Genomic DNA, 27309 nt, shown 5'->3' with positions numbered 1-27309 from the left:
CACTGAAGCATCCCTAGGCCTGGAAATGCTAATCCTCAGAAATTCTTGATCTCCATGATATACAGAAATTTCCCATTAGGATAGGCTGTTATTTGACCACAACATACAATTAACTTTTTGTAAGGGGTGTGTGTGTCCCTAACCAGAAAGGAAGTCGTCCCCCCCCCCCCAACCTTGTGATCAGCATCAAAGAGATTAATGGAGTCATTGCTCCTTTCCTTCTGATGGTAACTTTGTATATTATCAAACAATTTAATCTGTTCCCCATGTTTTGTGCGACAACCGCACTGATTATCTGAAAGATAGGCATAGCTCAACAATCAAAATGAACACAAAACAGACATTTTGCCCCTTATCAATGCAATGAACAACACATCACATTTTATAGCAAAGACGAGTAACGAGGAGCGATTCCCAACAGAGCACTTTGTGATATGTACGTTTGGTAAAATTCATCCAAATTGCCATTAGAGGAATCCTGCAATGGCATACGCCAGGCTAAAAACAACAGCAACAATGCAGTTAAAACTAGCAAACAGAGAGACAGACAGATAAACCCCCAAAATCAAGATACTCATGAAGCTTTTGAGGTTTATTAAAAACAAACAAGCCACATACTCTTAAAAACCAGCAATGGGCTATGTCAACCATACATAAACCCAAATCTGTTTTGAAGGTGAAACTTAAAAGGGGAACTGAAACAGAAAAGCATTCATATATTAAACTTAGCTTTTGGCTGTAGCATAATCCAAAAACATAAAGAATAATATTTCTGGCTAAAATGCAAATGAGAATTTTAAGCATTAGTTTACATCAGTAAGTGCTGCACATTATGGCAAGTTTCTTTATTTTGTGATGTTTGTAAAACACGAAGAACACTGAGTCACAACACTTTTGTTTTTCCAGGAGGCTCCTTTGGAGACAACCTCCTGTGCATGCCCTGAAATTTAGTTGTTCATTTCGTAGCCCCGGAAGCCTCCAATGTCAGGCTTTGGGCTGAACTAGAGGCGATGAAGATCTCCCGACACTTTTTCATTAGTCAAATAATGCAGCTGTGCAGAATGGGAGGGGCGGCGGCCTATTTGCTCACCCAATCGTGGCTGTGGTGCTCAACTGATTTCCCCTGAACAGCTTTCCTGATCCAAAATCTCTCCCCCTGCCCCCTTTCTATCGCACACACTGTTTTCAGACCTACAAAGGAGTGGGATGGTGGAAGGTTCAGATGCTGTGCCTGCTCTCGCCACTGCCTTACATCACCCCAGGTGTGTTTTCTGAGCGTGACGGGCACATCTGTTGGGCTTGCTGGCCTAGCAACAGCTCCTAGGGAGAGATTTACATGAAATATGGCTTGGGTGACTAAGCACTCTGACTCTATTATTTCCCATGAAACCTGGTGATTCTGCCTGCTGCTGAATTTGAGTAAAAGTGGGGGTGGGGGTGGACGGGGGGGTAGACGATAATATCAAACGTAGTCTGACCTTAGCAGTAATTCCTTTCCTAAATATCTCTGTCACTGTCACTGCTCTTGAGCCATTTGTCCAACGTTTGTCTTTCTCCATGGAGACTTTTAAGAATGGAGAGGTTTTGTGCTGGGAAGGAGCTGTCCTCTTGACACTGGCATGTCTGCTGCTTACCTGGATGGGGCTGAAGTGGTGGGTGCATGTGGATGCACTGGCGGGAGTGTCAGATGGAGGGTCTCACTTTCATTAGCCTTATTCCCACCCCAGGCCCATCTAGGTAAGCAACAACTATACTGCTGTCAGGAGTAGGTGCGCCGGGAATAGGGGGCAGAGGGGGCACCAACTCCCCCCATATTATGGGGCAGGGGGCCGCCAACCCCTGTGTGCCCCAGCTCCGGCCTGGCAGCCCAGGAGCCAGGCGGCAGCAAAGATTGCCCTCTGCACGTCCTGCCCCCTCCTGGCACATGCTGGGCAGTGTCACATGACACGTCACTTGGCCACACACCCTCAATGCGGGGGACAAGTTGGCACCCCTGGTCAAGAGTGTGGCTATGCACTCGCTGCACAGACCACAATCAGTTGCGGGGGCTTGTCTACAGTGCTGCTTTACGCAGGTCTGGTGAACACAGCTGTAGCTTCAGAAACATGAGGACTTGCTATGTAACCACCTACTTGACAGCTAGTGAGTTAAAAGCAAAGGCTGGCACCATGATAGTTCAATGAGGATCTCTTCTTGGTTTTCAAGCATAACCTTTGTCGAGAAACACTGAAACAGGAAGCAAGGAAAAGGCAAGAGCAGACAGAAAGCACAAGGCAACGTACAGTAAATATGGTGTCTGAGCAGGATTTTATATTTTCTGCAGGGCCTCCGCTTCTTTAAAGCTACACAGCAGAAGTAGGGATGCTGACCATGATTTGATTTAAGCACTGAGCTGTAGCAAACATGTAATTTAACCAGTTTCAATTGAAAAGGGCTGTATGGTGTATAACAGAGAAGTGTGTCACCGTGTAAAACGTGATGCCCTGAATCGGTGAAACCAAGATCTGAAAATGCTTTTCACAAAGAGATGAAAAAAGCCAAGTTACAGCACTAAGCTTTCCCCCTTTTGCTTTGTAAAAGACGGTGACTTCATTTACCTGCTATTTATACTTATTTGCCTTTTTAAAATGCATTTAAATGCTGCTTTATTCAAATGAGGTTCTTTTTGCACTCATCCCCACTGGACACAGATGACCAAATATGCAATGGTTTTGCTATGGTTCTGAACTCCTTGGTTGCAATTACAACTTGACAATTCTCTCTGGCTGCTCCCATAAAAGTTCAGTTCATACACACAAAAGTCCAGTTCACACATTCTACAAAGGACAGAAGCAGTGTGCAGGAAAGAACAATAAAAGACCTGTGAAACCTGTGGCCTATGCAGACCTTATTAATACGAATGGAAGATGTGTAATATGGTTTTGTTTCACTGGAGAACATAGGAAGCTGCCTTATATTGAGCAGAACCCAGCTCAGTATTTCTCACACTGACTGGCAGACAGCATCTTGCAGTGGAGACAGTCTCAGCTTGGCTACACACCGACCAAGGCATGTTTTCAGAGCACAACAATCACACAAACTATCTGAATTTCATTTTCACCCTCGTATTGGTCAAAAGGATTCTCAAGGAATGCTGCAGAGATGAAAACGACTAATATGTGGAGCATGTAACACTGCCGTACAAAATATTATTTGCAAGCTACCATGCTAATAGCAACATGCAAGCACGTTAAAAAGAAAAAAAGGACCAACATTCATTTTAAACAATTCAATTTTTCTTAGTTCAGAAGAACTTCAAAATGGAATTAAACGTAATACCCAAGATGCTTGACAGGAACATCTTGTCTGGTGAAAGGAGCAGGAATGACAGAGAAATGAAGAGATGGAACAGCAACATTTTGTTTAAAATGTGCCAGTGGGATGTGTTAAAGCTGACCCTACAATCAATGCGGTAGTCAAAGCAACATATTTCAGTGTGGCTCAAAATACTTACTTGCACTTTAGGTGAGAACTTGCAAAAATAAAACAAAATAAAAATTGCAGGATTTTTTTTTTTTAAAGCAAAATGGATGTTGGAGCAATGAGGCCATGCCAATCAACAATTTCTGGATATTACAGGAGGAGAGGGTTCTTTGCACAAGCTTAATTTCTGCAAGATTGCAGCATTATGTGCCTTCAAACCATGATCTGGAACATGGAAGTCTCTCTCTTTCCTTTTTGTTTTCATTTAGAATAGTTTGGTTTTTTTATTGTATTGTATTATGAAAAAGCTTCAATGTAATTTTATGGAACAAAAGCTTTGGGAAAGAAGAGGGTATCCCCTACAATTTGGGTTTGCAAATCCATTGATTGGCTTTTAACAGGGCAGTGGGTCCTCCTGTTCCCTCTTGCCCCCCTTAGCAACTTCGAACATTACATGTTGCACATTCCCTCTTTCCTTTCTTTCATGCTTATGGTTCCCATGGGTTCATTTTCATCCAAGAAGGCCAAAGAGCTGCAGCAGTTACCTGCCATGGTTCCCTCCCCCCTACACATCTACAAATTAAGCAAGTTCATTAAAAAGTCCGAACAAAGACTGTCCAGCTATATATGCTGGCATCAAGCCCACATTGAACTTGGCAGTTTGACACTAGCATATAAATTACTCTGATAACATTCATTGAAGAGACACAGAAGACAACCTGGAATGCTCATATCACATTTTTGCTGAACAATGAACACGTTGCTTGCAGTTACTATAACACAGATCCTTTGCGTTAAGCCAGTAATAGCAACCTCGCTTAAGCCACTCCATGCACTGGGGAGGAGGTACTTTGCATTTTCTACCTTGGACCCCTTTTTAGCTGGACTTAGATTTTCAGAGGAAGGATCAGTTGAGCTGGTAGGTGAAGGCAGATTGCTGGAAGAATTGGATCTCCTGCTGCTCTCTCCATAGCATGCAAATGGAATGGGACTATGTGGGAGAGAGGAGGACCGCTTGATTAAAGACACTCTACTTGCTGAGCACTCCAGCAGCTCCTTAGTTGTCCTGTTTAACACAAGGTAGTAATGCACATAGATTAGACTTTTAAAAACTATAATGTCACCGCAGACAAAAAAAAAGTAAAGGAAGAAGTGTGCATGCACACGAAAGCTCATACTAATAACTAACTTAGTTGGTCTCTAAGGTGCTACTGGAAGGATTTATTTTGTTTTGTTTTGTTTCGACTACGGCAGACCAACACGGCTACCTACCTGTAACTGGAACGCATACAGTACATCTTATGAGGCAGCACAAAGTAGTAAAAACCTACCATCAACTATACAGCAAAGAATAATAATTTCATGCTATTCAGCTATTGCCTGAAATATTAACTGTTCTTCACTGTACAGTGGTACCTTGGGTTACATACGCTTCAGGTTACAGACTCTGTTAACCCAGAAATAGTGCTTCAGGTTAAGAACTTTGCTTCAGGTTGAGAACAGAAATCGTGCTCTGGCGGCGCGGCAGCAGCAGGAGGCCCCATTAGCTAAAGTGGTGCTTCAGGTTAAGAACAGTTTCAGGTTAAGTACAGACCTCCGGAATAAATTAAGTATTTAACCCGAGGTACCACTGTACAGGCTATTTTGGTAGTCCTAAACATATTAACTAAAGCTACTATGAAGTAAGATGTTGCAAGAGATGCAGCACTTTCTTTTTTTACCAGCCACAGATAGTTTGCTGGCTGCAACTGTAGCCGGGGGGGGGGGGGCAGCTCTAGCCTTTATTGTTGGTGCCTTGGTTACAACTAGTCTGGACTTTTGCAGTGCTCTCTATATGGGGCTTGTGTAAATTACACAGCTTGAAGGCTGGAAGACAGTAAGACTGCAATCCAACGCACACTTATGAGCAAGAAAGTTCCACCCAACACAGTAGGACTTATTTGGGCCTGAAATTGGTTATACCCATGCTATTCACTCATACCTGCAGCCAGTAGAGACCCTAATTGCTTCCTTCTCCCTCCTCTTCTTGCCTTTGTTAGAACTCCTTCTCAAGGGAGCCCTACAACGTTAAAAGAGTCAAAAGAGTGTCCAAAAGGTAGTACACCATTTATTTTTTAATTTTTTTAAAAAGGTTTTAATTTTAGTTAATGAGAAATCAATGCTTACCCCAAGTCCACAAACTTTTGTTTTATTGTCCTTATATGCCCCGTAGAAGGGCTGGATGTTCTTGGGGATTGTATACCTGTGGCACCATCTAGGACATATTTGTACATTAAAAAAACACAGTTCATTATAGCCATTTGTGTTTTACCATTAAAACAGCACTTTGTTTTTGCATCCAGAAAAATTCACGTACACACACACACACACAACCCCCCAAAATCATAACAAGTTGAACATTTATTATTCAAACAAGACAAAACGTTGACCGCAAATGTATGGACCATATGTCTGTTAGGAAAGACCTTTGCTGTAATCTAAAAATCTGTATTTGCATACAGAGAGGGTCATCAGGTTCGGTCAAAACCTTTGTTGACGTTTAACAGCTGAAGAGACAAGCAGCTTGTTAAACTGAACTGTGGCTTGCTTCTTAGGCAGTGGGAACTGCTGTAGTGAAAACATTTTTAAGAAGGTCGCATGAGAATCTTCCCTCTGTGCTAGTAGTAGATTCTTTAGATCATAACCCTGGGCAACAATCAGTTCTTGTTTTTGCACAATCACTAGAAAAATCTCAACTACGTCTCAAATTCTTCATGTAGCTTACTTGCCTATTTGACACCATTCAATCCCAACAAAAGGGCTGTGGATGACTTGCTAATTTATCATGTATATATATACATACAGTGGTACCTCGCAAGACAAATGCCTTGCAAGACGAAAAATGCGCAAGACGAAAGAGTTTTCCCTTTTTTGAGTCGTTCCGCAAGACGAATTTCCCTATGGGCTTGCTTCGCAAGACGAAACATCTTGCGAGTTCTTGCGAGTTTGTTTCCTTTTTCTTAAAGCCGCTAATAGCCGCTAAACCGCTAAGCCGTTAATAGCCGCTAAGCCGCTAATAGCTGTGCTTCGCTAGACGAAAAAACCGCAAGACAAAGAGACTCGCGAAACGGATTAATTTCGTCTTGCAAGGCACCACTGTACATGTACATACATACATACATACATACAAAAGCTTACAGTTCGTAAGTAATTAAAAGTCCAAAGAAAACTGGAGTAAAAGGAAATACAATGTGCAGTGATAATGTGTGCCTGCATAACATTGAAAAATACAAGAAAAGACAGAAAGATTAAGACACATTTCAGTGCTATCTACTGCAATGGCTAATTAGTATTGATGCTGCTAATGTAAAATTCAGGGCCCATGTTTCTTTCTTTCTTTTTTTAATGTAGAGAGAAGCTCCGTTTCTGTATACCAGCTATTCGCAGCTCTAAGCAAATAACCCAGTTGCGATAGATGTTACTGGTAATTTTTTCAGGAAGAGATGCGAGGAAATGAGCATGTCTGCATACAGACATGCAAGCCAGGACCCAAAGAGGTGCAATACTCCACAGCAACACATGGGCTTCAAAGTCCCTTCCTCCCCAACAGCAAACCTGCCACCCAACAAGCCAGCCCTGAATGCTGTGGAAGCCTCAAAAACACCCTTTGATGCACAGCAAGCAGCTGCTTTCCAGAAACAAAGAGGTGAAAAGCCTCCTGGTCAGAAGGTGTCTTTGCGCTGTTACAAATGTACTGCTATTTTTATAGTGCACTTTGAAACCTCCCCCGGGGTGAGAAATGCAGAAAGGCTTTTAAATCACGAAGGGCAAACTTCCCGTGTTAACAAGAGCAAGCAAACTATATAAATCTAGGGGAACGTAACAAAAAGGTATTTTAAAACAACAGAGGGGATGCAGAGAATCTGCTATGTGCACACATGCGCCCGTGTGGACTGCAAATGTCCCCTTCTGGCAAGATGCCACACGCCTAATGGGGTTAATACATCTGACGGCTCTGTGACTGTCAGGGGGCCTTGGGGTTACATTAGACTGCTAGGAAAGGGCTTGGAGTTGAAACAGTCTTGTGCTTGTGCTGAATTTACTGAGTAGGAGATTGACATCAAAAGTATAATGTATTCCTCTGCTAGCAGGCCCGGGTGCCAAAAGGAGCCCTCCAGGCCTCTCTAGCTGACTCACAGGACTCTCCTCAGTTGTGCCCCCCTGTCCCTAGCCACAGCCTTCTGTTCTCTGCCCGGCTGAATGTGTCCTTGAACAGTGGAACATGCCCAAGAACAGTACTTTCGCTTGCCTGGTTGGAGAGATGCAAGTACAGGCAAGTCCCCACTTAGGCGCATTCAAGGTATGAACGGCTGTGCATCACCGTGAACACAGAAGTGGCACGGAAAAGGAGCAAAAACGCCCCTAAAAGAGCACAAAAATGGCACAAAACAGCACCCAGCAATCCCACAAACCTTTGAAAGTGCAATTGCAGGAGCCTTTGCACCAACCTTTGAGGCCTACAGAGAGTTGGGAGTTTGAGCAAGGAGGTTTGGAGAGAACAATTGTGGTGGAGTTCGATGGATTTTTGGTTTTTTCAAAGGTTTTTAAAGGGTTTCCAGAGGTTTAGTAGTTTGCCGGCTTTTTCAATGGTGTTTCAAATATATGCGATTTCACTTAAACACACATTGCTACATAAATGGGGAGTTGCCTGTCTAGAAACCGTGGGCTGGTGCGTGGCTGCCCTGCAGCCTTCTGCATGAAGGCAAGTCACACCTGTTGCCCATGGTCCCTGGAAGACTGCCTAAGGGGAAATGAGGCCCCCCAGGCTGAAAATGACCCCCCCAATCTCTTGCATTGTATTGTAAAAGAAAAGGAGGGGGAAACTTTCTAATTATCAAATGGTTCCTACTGGAGCACAGAATTGCTGTGCCCCAATTAGAAACACTTGCAAAAGAGGTCTTAATCCATTCAAATATTTCTATGCTGAAGCAAATGGTTTCACTTTGATTCTAACATATTCATTAAAATATGCTTTTACACTTAATGCTGCTTGTATAACACTCCTGGCGGGAAAAACATGGGATTCTCCAGTGATTAAACATTATTGAGGAATAATCATTATTAAGCGATTCTTGCTTGAGTGGGGTCATTGAGAGCAATTCTGATTGTGTATGTGAGTTATTAGGAACAAAGGAGATGATGAATACAAAGGAAGAACAATAATTGAGTTCAAGACTCTATATTTATACTACAACCCCCCCCCCCACACACACTGAGGCACCAATTCACACAATTCAGAGTGTGGGGGGTGTCACAATCCACTAGTTTTTGTCAGCCTGGCATAAGACGATTCCCTATGTTCTGGATCATACTTTGAGAGCTGTATATGTGCAAGAATTTCCTTGAGCTATGTATTTTTCCATGAACATGGCAGACAAACTAAAACACAAGCTTTTGTACCACCTTCACTTCTGAAGTGCAATACATCGATTCAATCCCTCTCTGAAACATCAACCACAATTAGATACAAAAGCACTGGACCTTCTCTCACAGAATGTGAATTCCTGTACTTTGCAAGGTTTCAGAACAAATCTAAAATAAGTTCTCCCCAAACTAAATTGTGTGCCCTTGATTTAAGGCAAAGACTGTATTTCACAGAAATTTGCAAATGTTTAAAATAACTGAGACATATTCTAATTGTATCTCCCAACTCACTCATTCCAAAATCAGCCTTAGAAAAAAAGCAATGGTTTTAACTAAACGGTTTAAAAGCTCAGAATGACAAAGAGGAGAAAACCAGACTTTCTAATTAGGGAAGTGCGTAAAATGTTTTGTTGGAACCTTAATTTATGACCACTTTTTTAAAATTACATTTATCTACCAGCCATATAACTGAGTTCTCTGGGTGGTTTGCACATAACTAAAAATGCAAACTACAGTACAATATTTGACCCCTTAAACCAATCACATATAAATAAAAGACAAGTAAAACCAACACGAAGACAGCAACTTAAAATCAACATAAAACATCTAGCAAATATCTATGAACACCGACATGTATCATTAAATTTAAAAGGCCTGTGAAAACAAAAATGTATTCGCCTGGTATCTAATGTATTCGCCTGGTACCGTAGTGTTGGGAGCCAGGTGACCCTCTCTGGGAGGCGACAGAAGGACACAACCACCAACAACTGAACTCATTGCATATAGCGAGAAAAGTGACGCAGCAGCATGCAAAATCACAGCTATACCTTCATCATGGAAGATACTCCTGCTGGTTGGATGATGCACAGGTGAAGCTTCGTAGCTCAGACAGGATTTTGAAGGTGAGGAGAGTGGAGTATCTCCATGGGAACATACACCACTCGTGTACGGCCGCACTTCGTCCTGGTTTCCAGTTACGTTGTCAAATGCAAACGTTGCACTGCTAGCCACGGGGGAAAGGGAGGAAGCACCAGAATCTGATGCTGGTGAGGAGGCTCTCATACACATAGGCAGAGGTGGTTTGGTAATGTGCATGGGACTACCGTAACTGCGCGAAGGCTGTTGATATAAGAGATTGTGAAGCAGATTATGGCATTTCAGGAACCAACCACACAGCGAGTTACTTCGAAAGCGCAAGTTCACCTCTTCGGCACCTGCTTTCCATCCCGTATCTCCTTTTGGAGAACTATTCCAATAATTTTGCACCGTTAAGCTTTTACCTTATCTGCTTTCCATTTGTAACCATTTCCTTCGCAAGGATTAGCATTTCAAGCTCTCTGAATCTAAATAAAATTACCTGCTAAGCATCAACTCGGTTGGGTTTGAATAAAAAGAATTAATAACATATTGAGGGGGCGAAGAGGAAATAATGAAAGACAGCACATCAGAATGTGTGTAAAATTAAATCAGAAGTCTTGAAACTGCTAAAAAACACAGGTGTTTTACCTTCAAATTGGGAGAAGAAATACTTTCTTTCATTGTACATTTTCATCACAAATTAGTAAACACTGCCAGGGAGGGAGCATGGTGAAAGGAAACAACTGATGAGAAGGTTGGGGGGGGGGGAAGAGAAGAATCACCTTTCTTTCAAGACTGTCCTCTCCATCTGTGGAGCTGATACTGTCATACAGTCTTGTTCTAGTTGGTCTTGACCTTTTGTTCTTCACTGAAAGCTGAACTCGAGTCTTCAGTGCTTTTGAGTCCAGCCTTTCTGTCTCGGGAACTGCTTCATTAAAATCTTTCGAGAGAGAGAGAGAGAATAGAAAATCACGACCTGCATTTAAACATGCCACTATCTGGAGAGATACAGTCTGCAATTCTATACAAATCAAGCCGTATTTTCATACACGTTGATCAAAATGTCATGCCCTTATTTCAGTGGAAACCATTGTCCCTTTGTTGTCATCAGATTGTGTACAACCTTGGAGCTGCTGCATGGAAATACGAGCACCAGAAGATGCTGAAGCCTCAGGAGGACCCATGGAAAGCGAAATAGAAAACCATTGTATTATAAAGTACAGCTAGTTGATGGGCAGTTTAGTTCAGTGTGGTGGTTTAAGACAGCTACCTTGCCAGTATGACACTTCTTAAGATAGTATATATGAAAACAGAAGTCAGAGCTAAGAAGATTCATGCTTAAAGAAGAACTGTAAGCAACCCTTGGTTCTTAAAATTATAAGCACTCAAGAGCCACAGTACCATCCCATCTATGCTCACACACCTGCATATGATGTAATAGCTAAAGAGGTGAGGATATGACACACAGAGTGCACCTCTACACTGACCTACATTCGGACATAGAACCAGACAGATTTAAAAAATGCAGCTGCTGATTTGGAACTGGCAAATGATGTTCTGTTCTGCTTTGGTCCTGGCCACATGAAGACAAAAATTGTTTTACCTTAAATCAGGCACCTGTTTTGATAATTGAAAAAAATATCCACTAATTGTTTATATTGTCTAGTGATTTTAGACCTTTTCCTTGTCATGGTTATTAAGTTAATTTGATTGTTTATTTCCTTTGGGGATTGCCATGGTCACTTTCTTTGTTAACTTGGGAGCTACCAATTTTTGTGTATTCTAAAACTGTGCAGAAGGCCTTGCAGAGGCAAGTCTCTGGGTGTGAAGGAGGAGATTCGGTGAAAGCTTCTCCTTAAGAACCATTTGCTGAATCTCCCTGCCCCAACTCGGCAGGGTGGCAAGGCTTTGCAAGGGCTTCTTGAGAGGAAGTCCTTGCAGAGCCTCATGCCCCACTCCCATCACAGGGGCAGCAGTGGGGTATTTTGCCCCAGGTGCCAAAACACCTCAAGCCACCTTCTCAATGATGACCCACGGAAAGATAAAGAACCCTGGGAGCTGTAGATCAGTGAGGGAATACAGTGTTTCTCAAACTTTGGTCCCTAGGTTTTATTGGATCATAGCTCCCATAATCCCTCGCCTGGAATTATGCCTGGAGATGACACCTGGAGATCAAAGTACACTGTATTAGGATATTTTCACAGAATTTGCAGAATCATCAACAAAACACACTTCCCAGCATTCCATGAGAGAAGTCACAACAACTTCATTCATATAAATTTGTACCTAGTTGTTAAAAAAAAAATAGTGGGCAGGAGATCAAGATTTGTTCAACAGTGTGTAGGGATGTCTGTTAATCCTTTGCCATACTCTGTAGCCCTCTAAGTGCAAATAGCTGCTTTAGGAGGAGGGTGTGGTTTTCAAATGGATCACAGTTCACATGTGTGTGCAGGGAGAGGGTTTATCTCCTCACAAATTGGAGTCCTGATCACATGCACCCTTTCGTTGCGATTTAAATGTTAAAAATCAAGCATGTTAATTGTGATCTTGCAACTGATATCATGTCTAGCTTGCCCCTCAGTTTGTAATAGAAGTACATATGTAATTATATCCTATGGGAAGCAGCTGCAAATAGGCTTATATAACCAATACTGGTACCCCTCCATATTAAAAAAACACCTGATCCATTAGGTGAAGCCAAAGTATTCAAAGTAAGTACACAGGCAAGATGGGACCCGATCGGCATAAACATGGTTTTGACAGAGTCAGCTGAGACTTTTGCCGCTGATTGCGCAAATGGAATCAGCATGTACCCTTTTGTGTCACTATGGTTACCTAAGTCCAAAAGATCTTCATAAGGTGTTTGAAACAATAATAGCCTTAATGCCTCACAAAGAGTACTTAGAGAGGATTTCAATTTAAAAGGAGGGGCAGGAGAGAATTAACTCCTGAAGGCAATTATGCTGAAGCAATTATTTATAGTCAAGAAGATTCAGGAACAAACGCAATAGGTTAACAGGAATTACCCTAACTTATTTTGCCAAGTGAATATTTCAGCGTGATTAATATAAAGAGAACAGCAACAACCCAATGGGGCAGAGGGAAGAAGTCAGGTGAAAATCAGCAATACATATTGGGGTGTGTTCACACACTCAATTCTCCTCTACAAAAATTGTCCCTCTTGCTGCTTCAATTGTGCTTTAATAAACCATCTCAGGTGCAAAGAGCAGTTTGGGGACTTTGCAATTAGGGCAGTCACAGGAAGCTACCCAGCTCAGTAGTGGTTCCCCAGGATTCCAGAAAGGGTGCATTGCGTGTCCAGGTGCCATGCTGCCCTGGACATGCAATCAAAGCAGATGTTCTGCCACTGAGTTGTGGTCTCTTCTCCAACACTGCACACATAGTGTTTTTCACCCTGACTCCGAAAAATACTTTGTGAATGTACAGGAGTTCAGGCAGAAGTCTGGCTGCTCTAAGAAGCAGCATCAAAACAAACAGTAATTCAGGGTTGTTGTTACCTAAAAATGTTGGTTATACGTGAACCCTTTTGGATTGCAGCCTAAACTAATTCTTTGCTCCTACCTTCTTTCTTCAGGGTTACGCATCTATGAAGTCTATTTTCCATGAAATACGCTCAGAGTAATGTGCCAAACAGAAGGGTGACAAAGGAGGAAGTTTTATAACTAACCCGCTAAGTAAATAGTAACATGATACATTGTGGCATTCACTCAAAAGCTTTCCTAAGAAATTTGAAACTACAGAATTAACTGCATTGCTACTGACATTTTAAAAGCACCACATTTATGTGCATGGTACTTTCTTTTTTTAAAAGTTGCTTTAAGAAAACAAACACGGCAAGGCTTTCAAGCCAGCAGGTTATGGACAGAGGATTATAGCATTAATCATAGCATGTATGCCGCCTCTTCCAAAATGGTGTTATAGAATAGAAAATGGCAGTGGCCCCAGGGAAGTGGCATGGGGCAGCAACAAGACCCAGGTTCCAAAATGAGCTATTCAGATTAGAATCAAAATCTGCCTCCATTGCATAACTTGTCATCACATTGGGCAGAGGCCACATTCAGTTATTGGTATAACTGTTGCAAGCTTTTGCGATTTTACAGGAATCTAGGATTCTCTCTTCACTACACACACACACACACACACACACACACACACACACAGGCTGTAAGACTTCACTATCAAGCAATTCATTCCATCTTTGAAATAGGATTAAATCATGCATTTAGAGCACAATACTGTCCATGAGGATTCCCACCATCTTGCATTACCACACTCTGAAACATCAGAGGAGGATATCTATTATCATTTCCTTGGAAGGGGAGGAGTCGAGAGACCAACTAGCAGTTTCTAACACACATCTAAATAAAGTGTATATTTCTTAAGGAGCAGAGGAGGAACGAGATACTTCCTGCTCCTAGTCAAATGCTTAACATTTCTTGCAACAGCTGCTTCTTGCCTGAATTGCACAATGGTCTCATGGCTCAGAACGCCCTACGGAGTTGCCATAGGCTAAGAAAATACTCCCTATTTCTCAAAAAAAAAAAATTTAAAAAATCAGCCTGATAGATGGTCTCCAACAGCTATTTTTTGAACATTTTGCATTATACGGAAAAGGGGAACCTGTGGCCATCTAGCTATTCTTGAACTACAATTCCTGGGCTGGGGCTGATGGGACTTGGAGTCCACCAATCTTTGGAAGGCCTCTGGCCTCTGTCTCCCTATTCCTATTTTTCATCTATCAAAAGTTTAAGTAAAAGCTTGGCCCTAGCTATACTGCATTTGCTCACAGATATCCATAGGACACTTCAATCACACAGATATGATGGAATTTTAACTAAGGGTTGTGGGCAATACCTTCACTTCACACAATATGCATTCTTGACATGGAAAACACTTTTTTTGTGTAGGAAACAGCATGTAGATGGGGAAATGCCATAGCGTGCTATAGCAAATTAAGCTTTCCCAGAATGTATATGGACAATGAAATGTGATGGGCCTACCACTGCACAAAAGTTTCACATTGTTTCCTTTGTAGAAAGTGCTTATGTGCCATGAAGTGACCTCAAAACCAGGGCCTTTAATGAAGAGTCCCATTACACACTTGCAGTTCTGTTAGCAGAGCAGCGAGATTTACTACTCCAGTTGTCATGATGGACTTATTTGCAATGAACATCAGAGCACTCAGTTCTAGAGACTTGTGTACACCCTCAACATCACAACATTCTGTTCTTATTTCCTCTCTTTAAAAACCTACATGCCAAGGGCATTCGCTAAAAGAACATTATAAAGAATCTATTAAGGTACAGCCACAGTCGAAAGCCTATGCATAACCAGCAAAGGGCCGTACAAGCAGATACGCTGCTCCTATGATGGAGGTTCTCATACACATATGGGGATTTGTGTCCACATATGAAGATGGCAGATGTGTGTTGAAGTGTGGATCTGCCAAAATCACACACTGAGACTTACTTCCTGCAGGAGTTTTTTCCTCAGTCATGTTCCATATTCAGGACAGATCAGAGAAAAGTAGTGTGATAAAAGGACTAAAGGAAAGCTAGTGGTGACATGTTAGGGGAGAGAATGGCAGTCCTCATGTACTTTTGGCACTTGGATGACTGCACACTGATCTATTTTGGCCCAAATACATTTGTTTGTACATGTAAACTGTACATATTTATCTATCAACACAGAGAGAGAGACACGTTCATACATTTACACATTCAATTTGTTTATTTTTGCACATAAAAGACCCCTTTTGAAAATTGTGATGTTTTGTTCTGTCAAGACTGGCCCGTACGGGCAGGGGTACCTTTACCTTTACCTTTTATACAACATAAAAAACCCCAGATATGGGATATAGAAGAGGAGATATAGATTTATATTCTTAACCTTTTTATTAGCAATGTCAACAATGAACGGGGATAAAAATATAACTGAACGGAATACATGTGCTTTTACAGGCATTATGAAATTATGTATGATAGTATTACAGATGGGTCACCACATCGTACATTACACTGGCCACATTTTTATGTCACAGAGAGCCATCAACCATCACCATATTCACGTCACTGGTGACTGCTTCACTTCGCCCCAGTCATACCAACCACAATCCCTGGCTTAGTGTCATGCCTGAATGCATTATGTCTGAAGCAGGGATTGTGCTTTGTTTCACTCCAAACAAATGGTGATGACATAGGTGCTATCTCACGCCAAAGATTGTGGATGCCTGCAATGATGGGTTTCAGCTTTGCCCACTGACTTTGTGGGGGCCCAGCCCCACAAATACTTTATTGTGGGTGCCAAAGAACCCACAGCCCCCTGGAGTTGGCTCCAGTGGATGACGATAAGCAAAGGTTTGTCCTTGGCTTACCGGCCATAGTTGATTTGAGTGAAACAATCAATGGTCCCTGGTTCAGAACTAACACTATGTAAGGGATCATGACCTATTTCTCCCAAGTACAACTGAGAAGGAACAAAGGGTGCACAACTGACTTGTACACAGTAAAGCATGGTATACGGCTTACCACGTCCGAAAACATTTAAGTCATTACAACTACGTCACACAGAAACAACGCAATCTTCAAGCTTATCATCTGGTTCAAACAAACCTTGACTTAAGGCATCCAGGCAAGACACTTGCTTTGCATCAAGGTTTTCCATGGCATCGCCTCTTGAGACTTCTGCAAGGGATGTTTGCCTTTCAAAAATGTTGTTGTTATTGTTAACTTGGCTCCCATTTTGCTTCAGTAACCTGAAAACCTCTGTTTCCAGTTCTCTGATCTAGGACAAATGAAGTTAACGATTAGCAAAATAAATAAAATACCGTGTATAAGTTGAGGTTTTTTGCTTTTTTAAAAAAAGTAGAAAATTGGGGGCTGTCTTGTACATGGAACATAGCAACCAGCGGAATTTTTTTAAATATTTAAGCATATGTCCGGGATTTTGGCTTGGGCGGGCTAAGGCGGTACCTCCTGCTGCCGTTCCCCTTTCTCCCCCCCCCCCCCGTCTCCTGAAGCCCCTGCTGGCTCGACCACTGAATCGAGAGCAGCTGCTGCCACCACCACTGAGAGCTGCCTCAGCTACCTCTCCTTGCCCTTCTTTCCTTTTTTTCCTCTTCCCCTCTCAAACTCCCATCCTGCCCCCAGCCCGCTCACCACCTTCCTCAGCTCAGTTTGCTCGATTTTCACCTTTGTTTTAGGGTTTCATTTTCTTAATTTTGGGTTTAAAACAATAGGGGTCAACTTATGCTTGGAAAAATACGATTAAAAAACCCTTTCACTTCATCAGATGAACAGAACCACTACCATGCATGTATTTAGTACCACACAGACATTTTGTACTGTTAATATACCAGGCATAGGCAAATACGGCTCTCCAGATGTTTTGGGACTACAACTCCCATCATCCCTAGCTAACAGGACCAGTGGTCAGGGATGATGGGAGTTGTAGTCCCAAAACATCTGGAGGACCGAGTTTGCCTATGCCTATACTCGACCTGTGTATTGGTAAACTATATATCATGGGTTGCTTTGTGCTACCCTGTTGCAATGCAATGATAATCCCCATGCAGTATAGTACTTTTGTCTGCTTATTTAAAACATTTGTAACAGGCTTGTTGATCTGGTGGACACATGTTCATCTGAACAGCTCACCTACTGTTCGCATAGGCAGACAGGCTGTACACTACTTTAACCTTACATGTGAATAACTATACAAAGATACAGCTGTCAACTATTTGTGTACAGAGGTGTGCACTCACTGAATGCAGCATGTGAACATCCCTATAGCCACACCTACTCCTAAAAGGCAACAACACTTCCAAAATAAAGTCATGAAATAAACTAAAATACTGAAAATTACTTACACGAGCTTGTAAACCTTGAACTTCTGCAAAGTGGGCTTTCTCCAGATCTTCTATTTTTTTCCTTTCAGCCTCTTGTCGCTTGATGAACTCAAGTTCTCTTAGGGAAAAATATATTTGCTGGTTAGAACAAGAGTCAGTTGCGATAGGTATTGAAAAAAATTGATGGACTGCTACACTTCAGTATGTATTGTCTTGATAAGACCTGATAATAATGAGAATGCAGCAGCAAGAGGGAGGATGTGCGGAGCAAATACCTTTATATTAAAATGAATAAGCTGAAGCTACATCGTAGGAGATTAACCTGAATTATCTCTTGTTTGCTTTATGAATAGTTGTTAATCACCACAGTGAAAGTGGCAAAACTAAATAAATACACGTTATTAAAATCAGGCTTATAAATTTATTATGCACGTGCACAGATAATATAGTGGTGGGTTGGCGTGTGTGTGTGTGCGTGCGTGTGTCCTTGGAATTAAATCCTCTTTCATTTTACCACTCTTGTTTTATCTCTTTAAAGGTACAGATACAAAGATCTGGAAAGCTATGAATAAACCTATTAGGAAGTATACATTTTTTACACATTTAGAGATTTAACCCAGAGTGGTAATATATGTTTAGAAGGTTTAAGCTCTGGCCCACTTTGCACATCCAAAGAGGGCTGATCTTGCCTTCTTTGCTACTTCCTGCTAACACAATGGAGAAATAAGTCACAATTCCTGGCTGAGAATTAAAGACTGTAGGCCAGCAGGGGAAGGACTCTAGCTCAGTGGTAGAGCATCTGCTTTGCATGTAGAAGGCCTTAGGTTGAATTCCTGGCTTCTCCAGGCAGGACTAGGTGAGACGTCTGTCTGAAACACTGGAGAGCCAGTACAAGTCAGGGTTAGACCACACTGAGCAAGGTGCAGCAATGGTCTGACTCAGTCTAAGGCAGCTTCCTAGATCATATGGAGATTGTGGCTTGTTTCAGCCCAAGCAAACCATGGTCTGTAGCCAAATGTTGTAAGTCAGGGACTGTGGTTTATTTCTCTGGCTCTCTGCATGCCTATGCTACACAGATTGAGAAATTTTGCCTGAACCTGCGTCTCAGTTCATGCTTACTTTTGCTGAAAGTCCTTAATCAGTTTCTTGGCTTTATTGTATTTCTTCTCCAGTGCCTGATACTGGCTCTGCGTTTCCTTCAGATGTTCATTGACGGTGTGACATAGGGTCTGTGCCTCAATCCAGTAGCTCTCAAGCTTCATCATCCTGTCCTTATTCTCCTCAATGTTCTGCTGAAGCTGATTCTTCTCCAGCTCCCACCTTACTTTCTCATTCTCAGCTGTCTGCAGCTTTGAAAGAGGAAGGCAGATGCTTTTACATTCAGGTACAGTTGGTTCAAAGTAACATGCATGAGGAACAACAGCCTAGTGCTATTGTTATATGGCAGGTATAACCAATGAGATGCCCCCTCCAGATGCTGCCGAACTCCTGCTTCCATTATCACTGGCAACAGGGCTGGTGGGAGTTGGGGTCCAACAACATCTGCAGCCCACCATGTTGGCTATCCTTGCATACAATAATGTTCAGAACAGTAATAATTTCAGAGCACTAAAGAACTTTCTAGACTACATTAAGGCTAAATGAATAATCATCCACCTTGCATCCACCTAGGTTTCTGCAGTTTTAAAATGAACACACTACTGCTTGTATTATTATTATTTTCCCCAAAAGTTTGCCATGTGTCTAAACAAGGCAAACTGGAAATTAGTCATACAGAGATAAAATGAAGCATATTTTGACAAATTTATTGTGCAACATTACCATAGGCAGAACACTTGCTTCCTACTTGAAGAGTATTTACAGTTGTTGGAAGAAGCTTCTCTATTAACAGCTTTCATAGCTATAAAGTGGTGTGTAATAACTAATCATCTGCCTTTTATAGTTGTTGCTGGCATCTGTCTGTGTCGAGAGACAATAGGGGGTGCCTCGGGGGGGGGGGGGAGTGAAGCCAAACTGCTGCATTAGCAGCACCAAAGTGACTTCCCTGAGATGCAACCCTGGGCAGTGAGTATGGCGGTCCTGAGCTGCCCAGACGAGAGGACCCCACCTCTCGGCCTCGCTGGTGTGGTCCAAAGGAAAGCAGAGCAAGATGCTGGGCACCTGCTTGGCTGCCAGAAGGCAGAATACAAGGTGCCATCCAACCGCCTTAGGGATCCCACTCCGGATTAGTGTAGAATTTACTCCTTAGCCCTTTCTTCTCCCCAAGATATCCCGCAAAGCAGTGGAGGTTTAGGATCAGAGTTTTCCTTCTCCTAAATGGGCTATGTTGCCAAGTTGAAGAGCCCCATCTGCCCCTCACTTCCCTCTACAGCAGGTGCAGAAATTGCCTTCTTGACCATTGGACCCACTCTTGCTCTCAGCCACTCAATCTGCCAGAGTCTGTCAAGGCCCCTTGGCTACCCTCACCTGGTTTAGTCGGCAAGTTGAAGCCGTTCCTGGGGTGCTGTCAGCTTCTAGGAGCCATATGAAAGAGCTGAATGTGAGGGGGGGGGGGGACGGGACACACCAAAGGTGGACAAACAAAGAAGGAGCCCAACGTGCCCCCCACCCCTTCCCTAACACTCCATACACCCCTTTATAGTAGGTTATGTATTTAAACACCTCAGTCTAAATGCATTCATGCCAAATATGGTTCTAGCTTTAAAGGTTCACAACTCCTGGCCTTGAGAAATCACTAGGAAATCCAGGGAAAAGTGGGTATACCTTTGGCTCATTAAAATCAAAGGGCTGTCACCTAAGCCTATAATTGTGGATTTAACTTCCATTTAAATGGATCTTAAGCATGTAAAACAACTTGTTTTATTTAGGGTTTGTTGTGGGGGTAGAGAATGAAACATGCAAAAAATACAGCAAAGACTTCTATTTTTACAAATCGCAGATGAATGGATGTTAGCCAAGTGCAACAGCCTCTGAAGGCAGTAAGATTTTCAGCAGGCAACAAAATTAGCCACACAAGGATTTCTAGTGATAAGTAAGACTGTAATCTGGCAAGAAGATTTCTGATTTTTTTCAAATGAAGCAGAGAAAAAAAAAATCAAAAAAGGAAGATTATAAAAAATTATGTAGGAATTTCCCTTGTATGTTTTCTCCTTGCAGACAGGCTCACTAACATCAGTTTGAAATAAACATTTATGTGTCCACGCTGAGTTTAAAAGAAACTTGTACTTTAACTTAATTGGGACATGGCATCCTCTGAATTCAGCAAGGTACATAAACTGAAAGGATTTTATTTTGAAATAAAACATTTAAATGAATGTCTCATGCAGGCTTATGAACAAGGCCGGCTAATTAATATAACATAAATCCTGTTTTATTAAAGAAGGAAGTAGTATCTGAGTTAACTTCCTCATACTTCTCTCTATATAAGAAAAAAAAACAATACTTTGCCTTTCCAGAAGCAATTTCTGCTACATATATTAAAAGCAAATTCTTTACCATTCCCCTTTCAAGCCTGTTAGTGCTCTAATGATGTGGGGAAAGGAGTAAAAATTTAATATGCGATTGGAACTATTTTCCTTGCAATAACAGTCATCATGATCCTCCTGAGACTCGAATAAACTATTTCTACCAAAACAAGCTCTCTGGAGCCACTGCATACAGACCTCTCTTTTTTTGCTGCATTTTCTCAATGAGAACTTACTTTTCTTTGCTTCCCTTTGGACACAAACTTACAGCAGCTGAAAATAAGAACATTGCTCTTTCTAGTAGCCAGTAATCATTCTTACCTTTGTCTTCAGCTTCTGAATCTCTGCTTCTGTAACTGCATGTTTGATTTGCAACTGAAAATGGAAAACCACAAAGCGAACAAGTGAGCTGAAAATGCCAGAGCTCCAATTTTTTTTAAAAAAGACTTCTATGCTGCCACCTGAATACTGTAGTACACACAGCAGAAGGCCCACAAGACTGCTGCAGTGCAGTAGACTGTAAATTAAAATATCTAGCTTGGAAAATGACTCAGTCTATGCAAGTTAATTAAAGAAAAAGTGTTGCTGGCTAGCCTCTCGGAATATCAGATTAGGACATCGAATCTGCCAGGACAAGTCAAATGTTTTGAAAGAGAAGAAAATACTGATTGTTGTATTCAGCTTGTTAGCCAGCCCAGATTTGATGTGCACATGAATATTCTTAGAAAGCCTCACTAACACGGATTAAGCCAGCATGTCACAGTGGGCAGCTAAAAGGCTATTAAAAGGCTCAAGCATTATGGAGGACACAACACATATAGGCTACAACCAAGGAAGGAAGCTGTTGTGACCTTCAACCTACTGCTGTGTCAAACTCAATCTCAGCAGGATGAATCACTGAAGGTATTTATGGCTGGTCTACCCTAGTGACCCCCTTGTGACATGAACTGCAGGAGAAGAATCTCCAGACTTGGACAAGGTACTATTCAGGGTGGGTGTTTGAACATTTTTTCCAAGATATTTTTTTTGGGGGGGGGGGTGTAATATGCCAGAGCAAAAACAAAACTGGATTTTATCAGAGTAGAATGCACATATTTCTCCAGTAGACCCCCTTTTCCATAAACATGTGCACACACACTTACACACACATGCACACACACCGATGTACTGTGCATGTACTCACTCCTTGTATTGCAACGGTCACAGCCCATCCTGCACTAGGCACATACATTCTCTCCCATGGCCACATTTGTTTTTACATACACAGACACAGACTTGCATTATGTATATATGCAGAGCGCAGTCCTTCCCTCCATAACAAACTGGTCACCATTTACCCACAGCATTTACTCGAGCTCATGTTCTTCTCCTTTCCCCGCTACAAAGGGCTGTGGGGAGATGCATGCAAAAGAATGCACCCTCGTCCTTTTTTCTGCTAAGGAACACAATAGCTGTGTGTGGCATGTAAAGCACTGCATTTCACCTGTTACACACAGACATGACATTGCGGTTGGGCTCCCTTTGGTCACGGAGAAAGGTGCTACAAGCTATGCCCACTTATGGCCTTTCAGCATGATCAAAGTGACCTCAACCGCACTCTCTTTTCTAAATGTCACAGGTGAAGTGCAACAAGTTGTGGCTATTTATTTATCATCTAAATATATGCCTCCACCTTTCCATCCCAGTAAGTCCAAGGCAGCTAACACCCGACAAAAGGTACAGTTTCAATTTAAAAAGCCAATGAAAACGACTATCAAGACACAGAAAGGAGCAAAATGAAAACAGGAACAAGTGAAAGCAACAGCCGGCTGAAGTAAAAAAAGCATTCAGCACCAGGCAACCACAATCAGCCAAAGGTCAGTTAGAACAAGGTCTGCCGGCAGAATACCATTAAGGAGGTGGCAAGATGGGCTTCCCTGGGAAGGAAGGGAATTTCAGAGTCCGGAAGCAGCAACCAAAAAGGCCTTGTTCCCACTGACCCAGGTGTGGCCATCATGGTGGGGCATGCAGAGCTTACTTTTACCAGACGGTGTGGGAAAGGGAAGCAGTGAGGCTGGGGCTGTGTGGGTGCACCAGCAGGAACACCAGATTGGCTCTGCCAGTGTGCTTGCACTGTTCCATTCTTGCCACCACCTTGCCCAACCTCCACTCCATTGGGCGGCAGAGACACTACTATCAGAAGGGTGGCTTTGTGCATCCGCCACACTTGCCCTTGCTCTGATATTGTCAGGAAGCAAAAGAGGGCCTCTCCTGCAGATCTCAGGCCCCAGGCAGATTCATCTTTAAAAATGTGGCTCTTCCGGTAATCTGATTAAAGGTAAAGGTAAAGGTACCCCTGCCCGTACGGGCCAGTCTTGACAGACTCTGGGGTTGTGCGCCCATCTCACTCAAGAGGCCGGGGGCCAGCGCTGTCCGGAGACACTTCCGGGTCACGTGGCCAGTGTGACATCGCTGCTCTGGCGAGCCAGAGCCGCACACGGAAACGCCGTTTACCTTCCCGCTGGTAAGCGGTCCCTATTTATCTACTTGCACCCGGAGGTGCTTTCGAACTGCTAGGTTGGCAGGCGCTGGGACCGAGCAGCGGGAGCGCACCCCGCCGCAGGGATTCGAACCGCCGACCTTTCGATCGGCAAGTCCTAGGCGCTGAGGCTTTAACCCACAGCGCCACCTGCGTCCCGGTAATCTGATTACAATATGCTAAAACACCCTCTTTTTTTATAAATTCCACGTAAAAAGCAATTCCCTAAATAAATTTGGCGACAGAGAAGCACAGAACACCTAGCCTTAAAGCCAATCAAAAGTCTTAAATTATTTCTCCTGCAACTCTTACTGTTTAATCCATCCTTTTAAACTGAGAAAAACCTGTATCTCCAAATCCTGAGACTGTACAGTCCAGCAATCCACTCATGTGTTCAGCGCATGAATCCAGCACTTTCACAGCTTAATTGAAAATTACAGTTCATCACGTAGCTTCTAGCCCCCTCTTACTTGCTTTTTTGAAAACACTTACACAAGCAAGTGAACTATATTTAGGCTGTTCAGTAAATAATGCAAAACAAACAGACCCTCAAACAGTTTTGTAAAATACAATCTGCTCAGGTGCAGATGGCTTTATCATTTTTCTCTTTCCTGCGCTACTAAAACAGAACCTCCCTCTTATAAAAAATAAATAACGAACGCTGACTGCATAGTCAGATAACTGTCGGAACATAGCGCAGTAGGTCCCACAGAGCTTGCAGCTGAAGAAAACAAGCCTGCCTTAATGACAAACCAAAGAGCATCCTGCGGTTTTTAGGAAGGATATGTTTCAGCAAGAGAAAGTTGTGCAACATAAAGCATGTGAGTGTACTTATATCTGAAGTCAAAACATAGCACCCAAAGAATAAAGAAAACCATCTCCAGGCTACAATTCTAAACACATCTACTGGGGGTAAGCCCCACCAAACTGGGTGGTAAACATTAGGAATGGACAGATCAGTTCTATTTCTGGTCCTCGACAGCTCTGCAGTATGCTCATTCCTAAATCTGTTCTGCCCTGTTTCAATGTGAATCTCCAATCATTGCTTTTTTTAAATAAAACAGCAAAAGCATTCGCATTATCTCAGTACACATTTTACCCCCATCATACACATTTAACACATATTTTTGTATGTTTTTAGAGCTGCACTGCAAAATTCAAAGCAGCACAGAAATCAAAAGGGTAACTGTGCTCCAATCTGTGTATTAGTCCAGGAAAGCATGAATCAGATCGGTTTACTTAAAAATGAGGGCCAAACCAAATCCTCAAACATCCCTAGTACACCATGCACAGCATCACAATGTAAGGCTACAAAAGTCCTTCGGATATCCACCCTTCCACCCTGGTCATACTCCTACTATCACTCCAACCCTAGTTAGGTAAAGGTAAAGGTACCCCTGCCCGTACGGGCCAGTCTTGACAGACTCGGGGGTTGTGCGCCCATCTCACTTAAGAGGCCAGGGGCCAGCGCTGTCCGGAGACACTTCCGGGTCACGTGGCCAGCGTGACAAAGCTGCATCTGGCGAGCCAGAGCCGCACACGGAAACGCCGTTTACCTTCCCGCTGGTAAGCGGTCCCTATTTATCTACTTGCACCCGGAGGTGCTTTCGAACTGCTAGGTTGGCAGGCGCTGGGACCGAGCAGCGGGAGCGCACCCCGCCGCAGGGATTCGAACCGCCGACCTTTCGATCGGCAAGTCCTAGGCGCTGAGGCTTTAACCCACAGCGCCACCTGCGTCCTCCAACCCTAGTTACACTAGGATAAAATAGTTCAGAATGAACTTGCTTTGTTCTTCCAGGACAAAAGGAAGGGACTCACTTAGAGCCCAACAGCTTTCGACACCTTCACTCTGGCAAACAGAAGGCAAGGGCATGCAGGGAAGACATGTTTAGGTGGGAACATCTTGCTGCATTCAGCTGGACTTATTGCCAGGTAGGTGTTCATAGGTCTGCAGCCATAAACTGAATTTTAAACTGGGGATTGCACAAGCAAGTATTTTAAATGCAATACTGAAGTCTGGTGGATTGTGGTAGGCACATTAGACCAGGATAATCAAATGACCAGTAATGATTTGTTTAAGTGAAAAGTGAGAGCATCAGATTTATAACTAATTATATGGCTGCAATCCCCAGGCAACTTGGTCCTGAATCAGTATGCCCTATTCAGTGAATTTTTTAGGAATGTAGCTTTCATTCTGATCATTTGTCCCAGCTTGTTTACAGACCTCTGACAAAAACAACAGCATGACCATTACAGCAACACATGTTAAAAAGAACTGACAAAATTTGTCTCATTTAACAAGAGCAGTGTAGCTCCAGCCATTTGCATATATTGATTTTGAACGTCAGTAGGAAATCAATTAAATCATTTACAGAGAGGAATCCCCATCCACAAAGAATGCAATTGTATGAATCAATATTGTCTGAAAACCAAACTCTGTGCTCTCCCCACCTTACCTCTTTGAATTTGTGAGCCAGTTTGCTGGTGTCCACTTCTGTCGGGGAAAACATGTCATCGTTTTCAGGAAGCTCAAACACTTCAATGGCCATATCACCTCCTGGAAGGACAGGCCCCATGTCGTCCTCATCTTCATCTGTGGCATATTCTCCTGTCTTAGAAGCACAGAATTAAAACATTTCTGAAATCCTCTCTCCTTAATGAAATATAGGACCTCACTGAACGCAGTTCTCAAAACAAAAACTGGGTAAGCTTGCTTGATTAAGAAAGCCTACCCAGGCATTTCACTTTAACATGTAATCTTGATTTGCGATTTTAATATGTGTTTCATAATTGCTAGTTTTAGTTTATATTGTAATTGTTTATGTAACTTGTTTGTTTAATGTTTGCTTTATTGGCATTTTCAACTTTTCTTTTACTCTTCATTGTAAACCGCTTAGAAGTATTTTCTTCCAGTAAGCGGTATATACGTGTTGTTAAATAAATTATAATAAACAAACTTTAAAAAATAATAATGGGGAAATAAGGCGAGCAAGCTTGAAAGAGCACTAGTAACAAAAAGCACAGGGTAGAATCTTTCGGAAAGTTCTAAATTCTAAAAGTACAGCAGAATTCTAATGGCTAAGATCACAGGAATTGCATATCTTTCTTTCTTTCCTTTTGCACAGGTCCCATCCTTCCTTTATTAGGAGTGCAGGGGAATATGCAGAGTTAACTGATTCTGCCTCACAAGCACCCTGTTAAACAGACTACCAGAAGATGCACAATCCCCTCTCAATGACATGTGTACAGAAACATCCCCTGTACCTGCAGTGGCACACAACTTGAACAGATTCTTGAGGGGTGACCATGGGAAGTGGCCATGTCTGGAAAGCCTTCTGTCCACCTTCGTTTTGCTCCAGACTCCTGCTAAGAAAGATCACTCTTCTTCTTGCCAGAAGCATCTACCTCACCTTCTCTTGCCAAAGGGAAGAAGGAAATTACAGCTTTGTCTGCTTTCCTGGTTCTCTCAGGCACTGACTGCTCTAGGCAGAAGTTAGGAGAGGGAATCTTAAAAAAAAGTTATTGCCAGAAAAAACAAGGAAGGAAGGCAGCTGGGGAAACCACGTTTCTGTCTCAAAAAAATAAAGGAACCAAATAGGCAGTGAAGCATCTCTTCTTGTCAGAAGCACATCCAAGTGAAGACTAGACAGGTGTTTTCCAGCTTCTAAGAACCTGCAGCTACTACAGATACAAGGAGGCTTTTGTACATGTTCTCTCTTTTATACGAGGGCTGCGTG

At 42.5% G+C, this 27309-nt stretch overlaps 1 protein-coding gene across 26 annotated transcripts in view; it reads right to left on the bottom strand.

Annotated features, from left to right (window-relative positions):
* The window catches only part of PPP1R9A (protein phosphatase 1 regulatory subunit 9A), a 144314-nt gene that overhangs the window by 9403 nt on the left and 107602 nt on the right, over window positions 1–27309 (bottom strand). For 16 of the 26 annotated variants that reach the window (XM_083705197.1, XM_083705201.1, XM_083705220.1 and 13 more), the window contains 10 exons: window positions 26029–26184; window positions 21376–21429; window positions 18710–18939; window positions 17612–17708; window positions 16356–16527; window positions 10506–10663; window positions 9693–9984; window positions 5629–5716; window positions 5444–5521; window positions 4327–4528 (listed from right to left, as the gene is read on the bottom strand). In XM_083705197.1, coding sequence (XP_083561323.1) covers window positions 4327–4528; window positions 5444–5521; window positions 5629–5716; window positions 9693–9984; window positions 10506–10663; window positions 16356–16527; window positions 17612–17708; window positions 18710–18939; window positions 21376–21429; window positions 26029–26184 — 1527 coding nt within the window. The remainder of the gene's footprint in view (window positions 1–4326; window positions 4529–5443; window positions 5522–5628; window positions 5717–9692; window positions 9985–10505; window positions 10664–16355; window positions 16528–17611; window positions 17709–18709; window positions 18940–21375; window positions 21430–26028; window positions 26185–27309) is intronic. The other 10 variants (XM_083705209.1, XM_083705211.1, XM_083705204.1 and 7 more) reach the window with 1 other exon arrangement.

Source organism: Podarcis gaigeae, assembly GCF_964106915.1.
Source record: "Podarcis gaigeae genome assembly, chromosome: 12".
Lineage (NCBI taxonomy): Eukaryota > Metazoa > Chordata > Lepidosauria > Squamata > Lacertidae > Podarcis > Podarcis gaigeae.
Note: the sequence above shows the minus strand (reverse complement) of the source record. Positions and strands in the feature narration are given on the sequence as shown.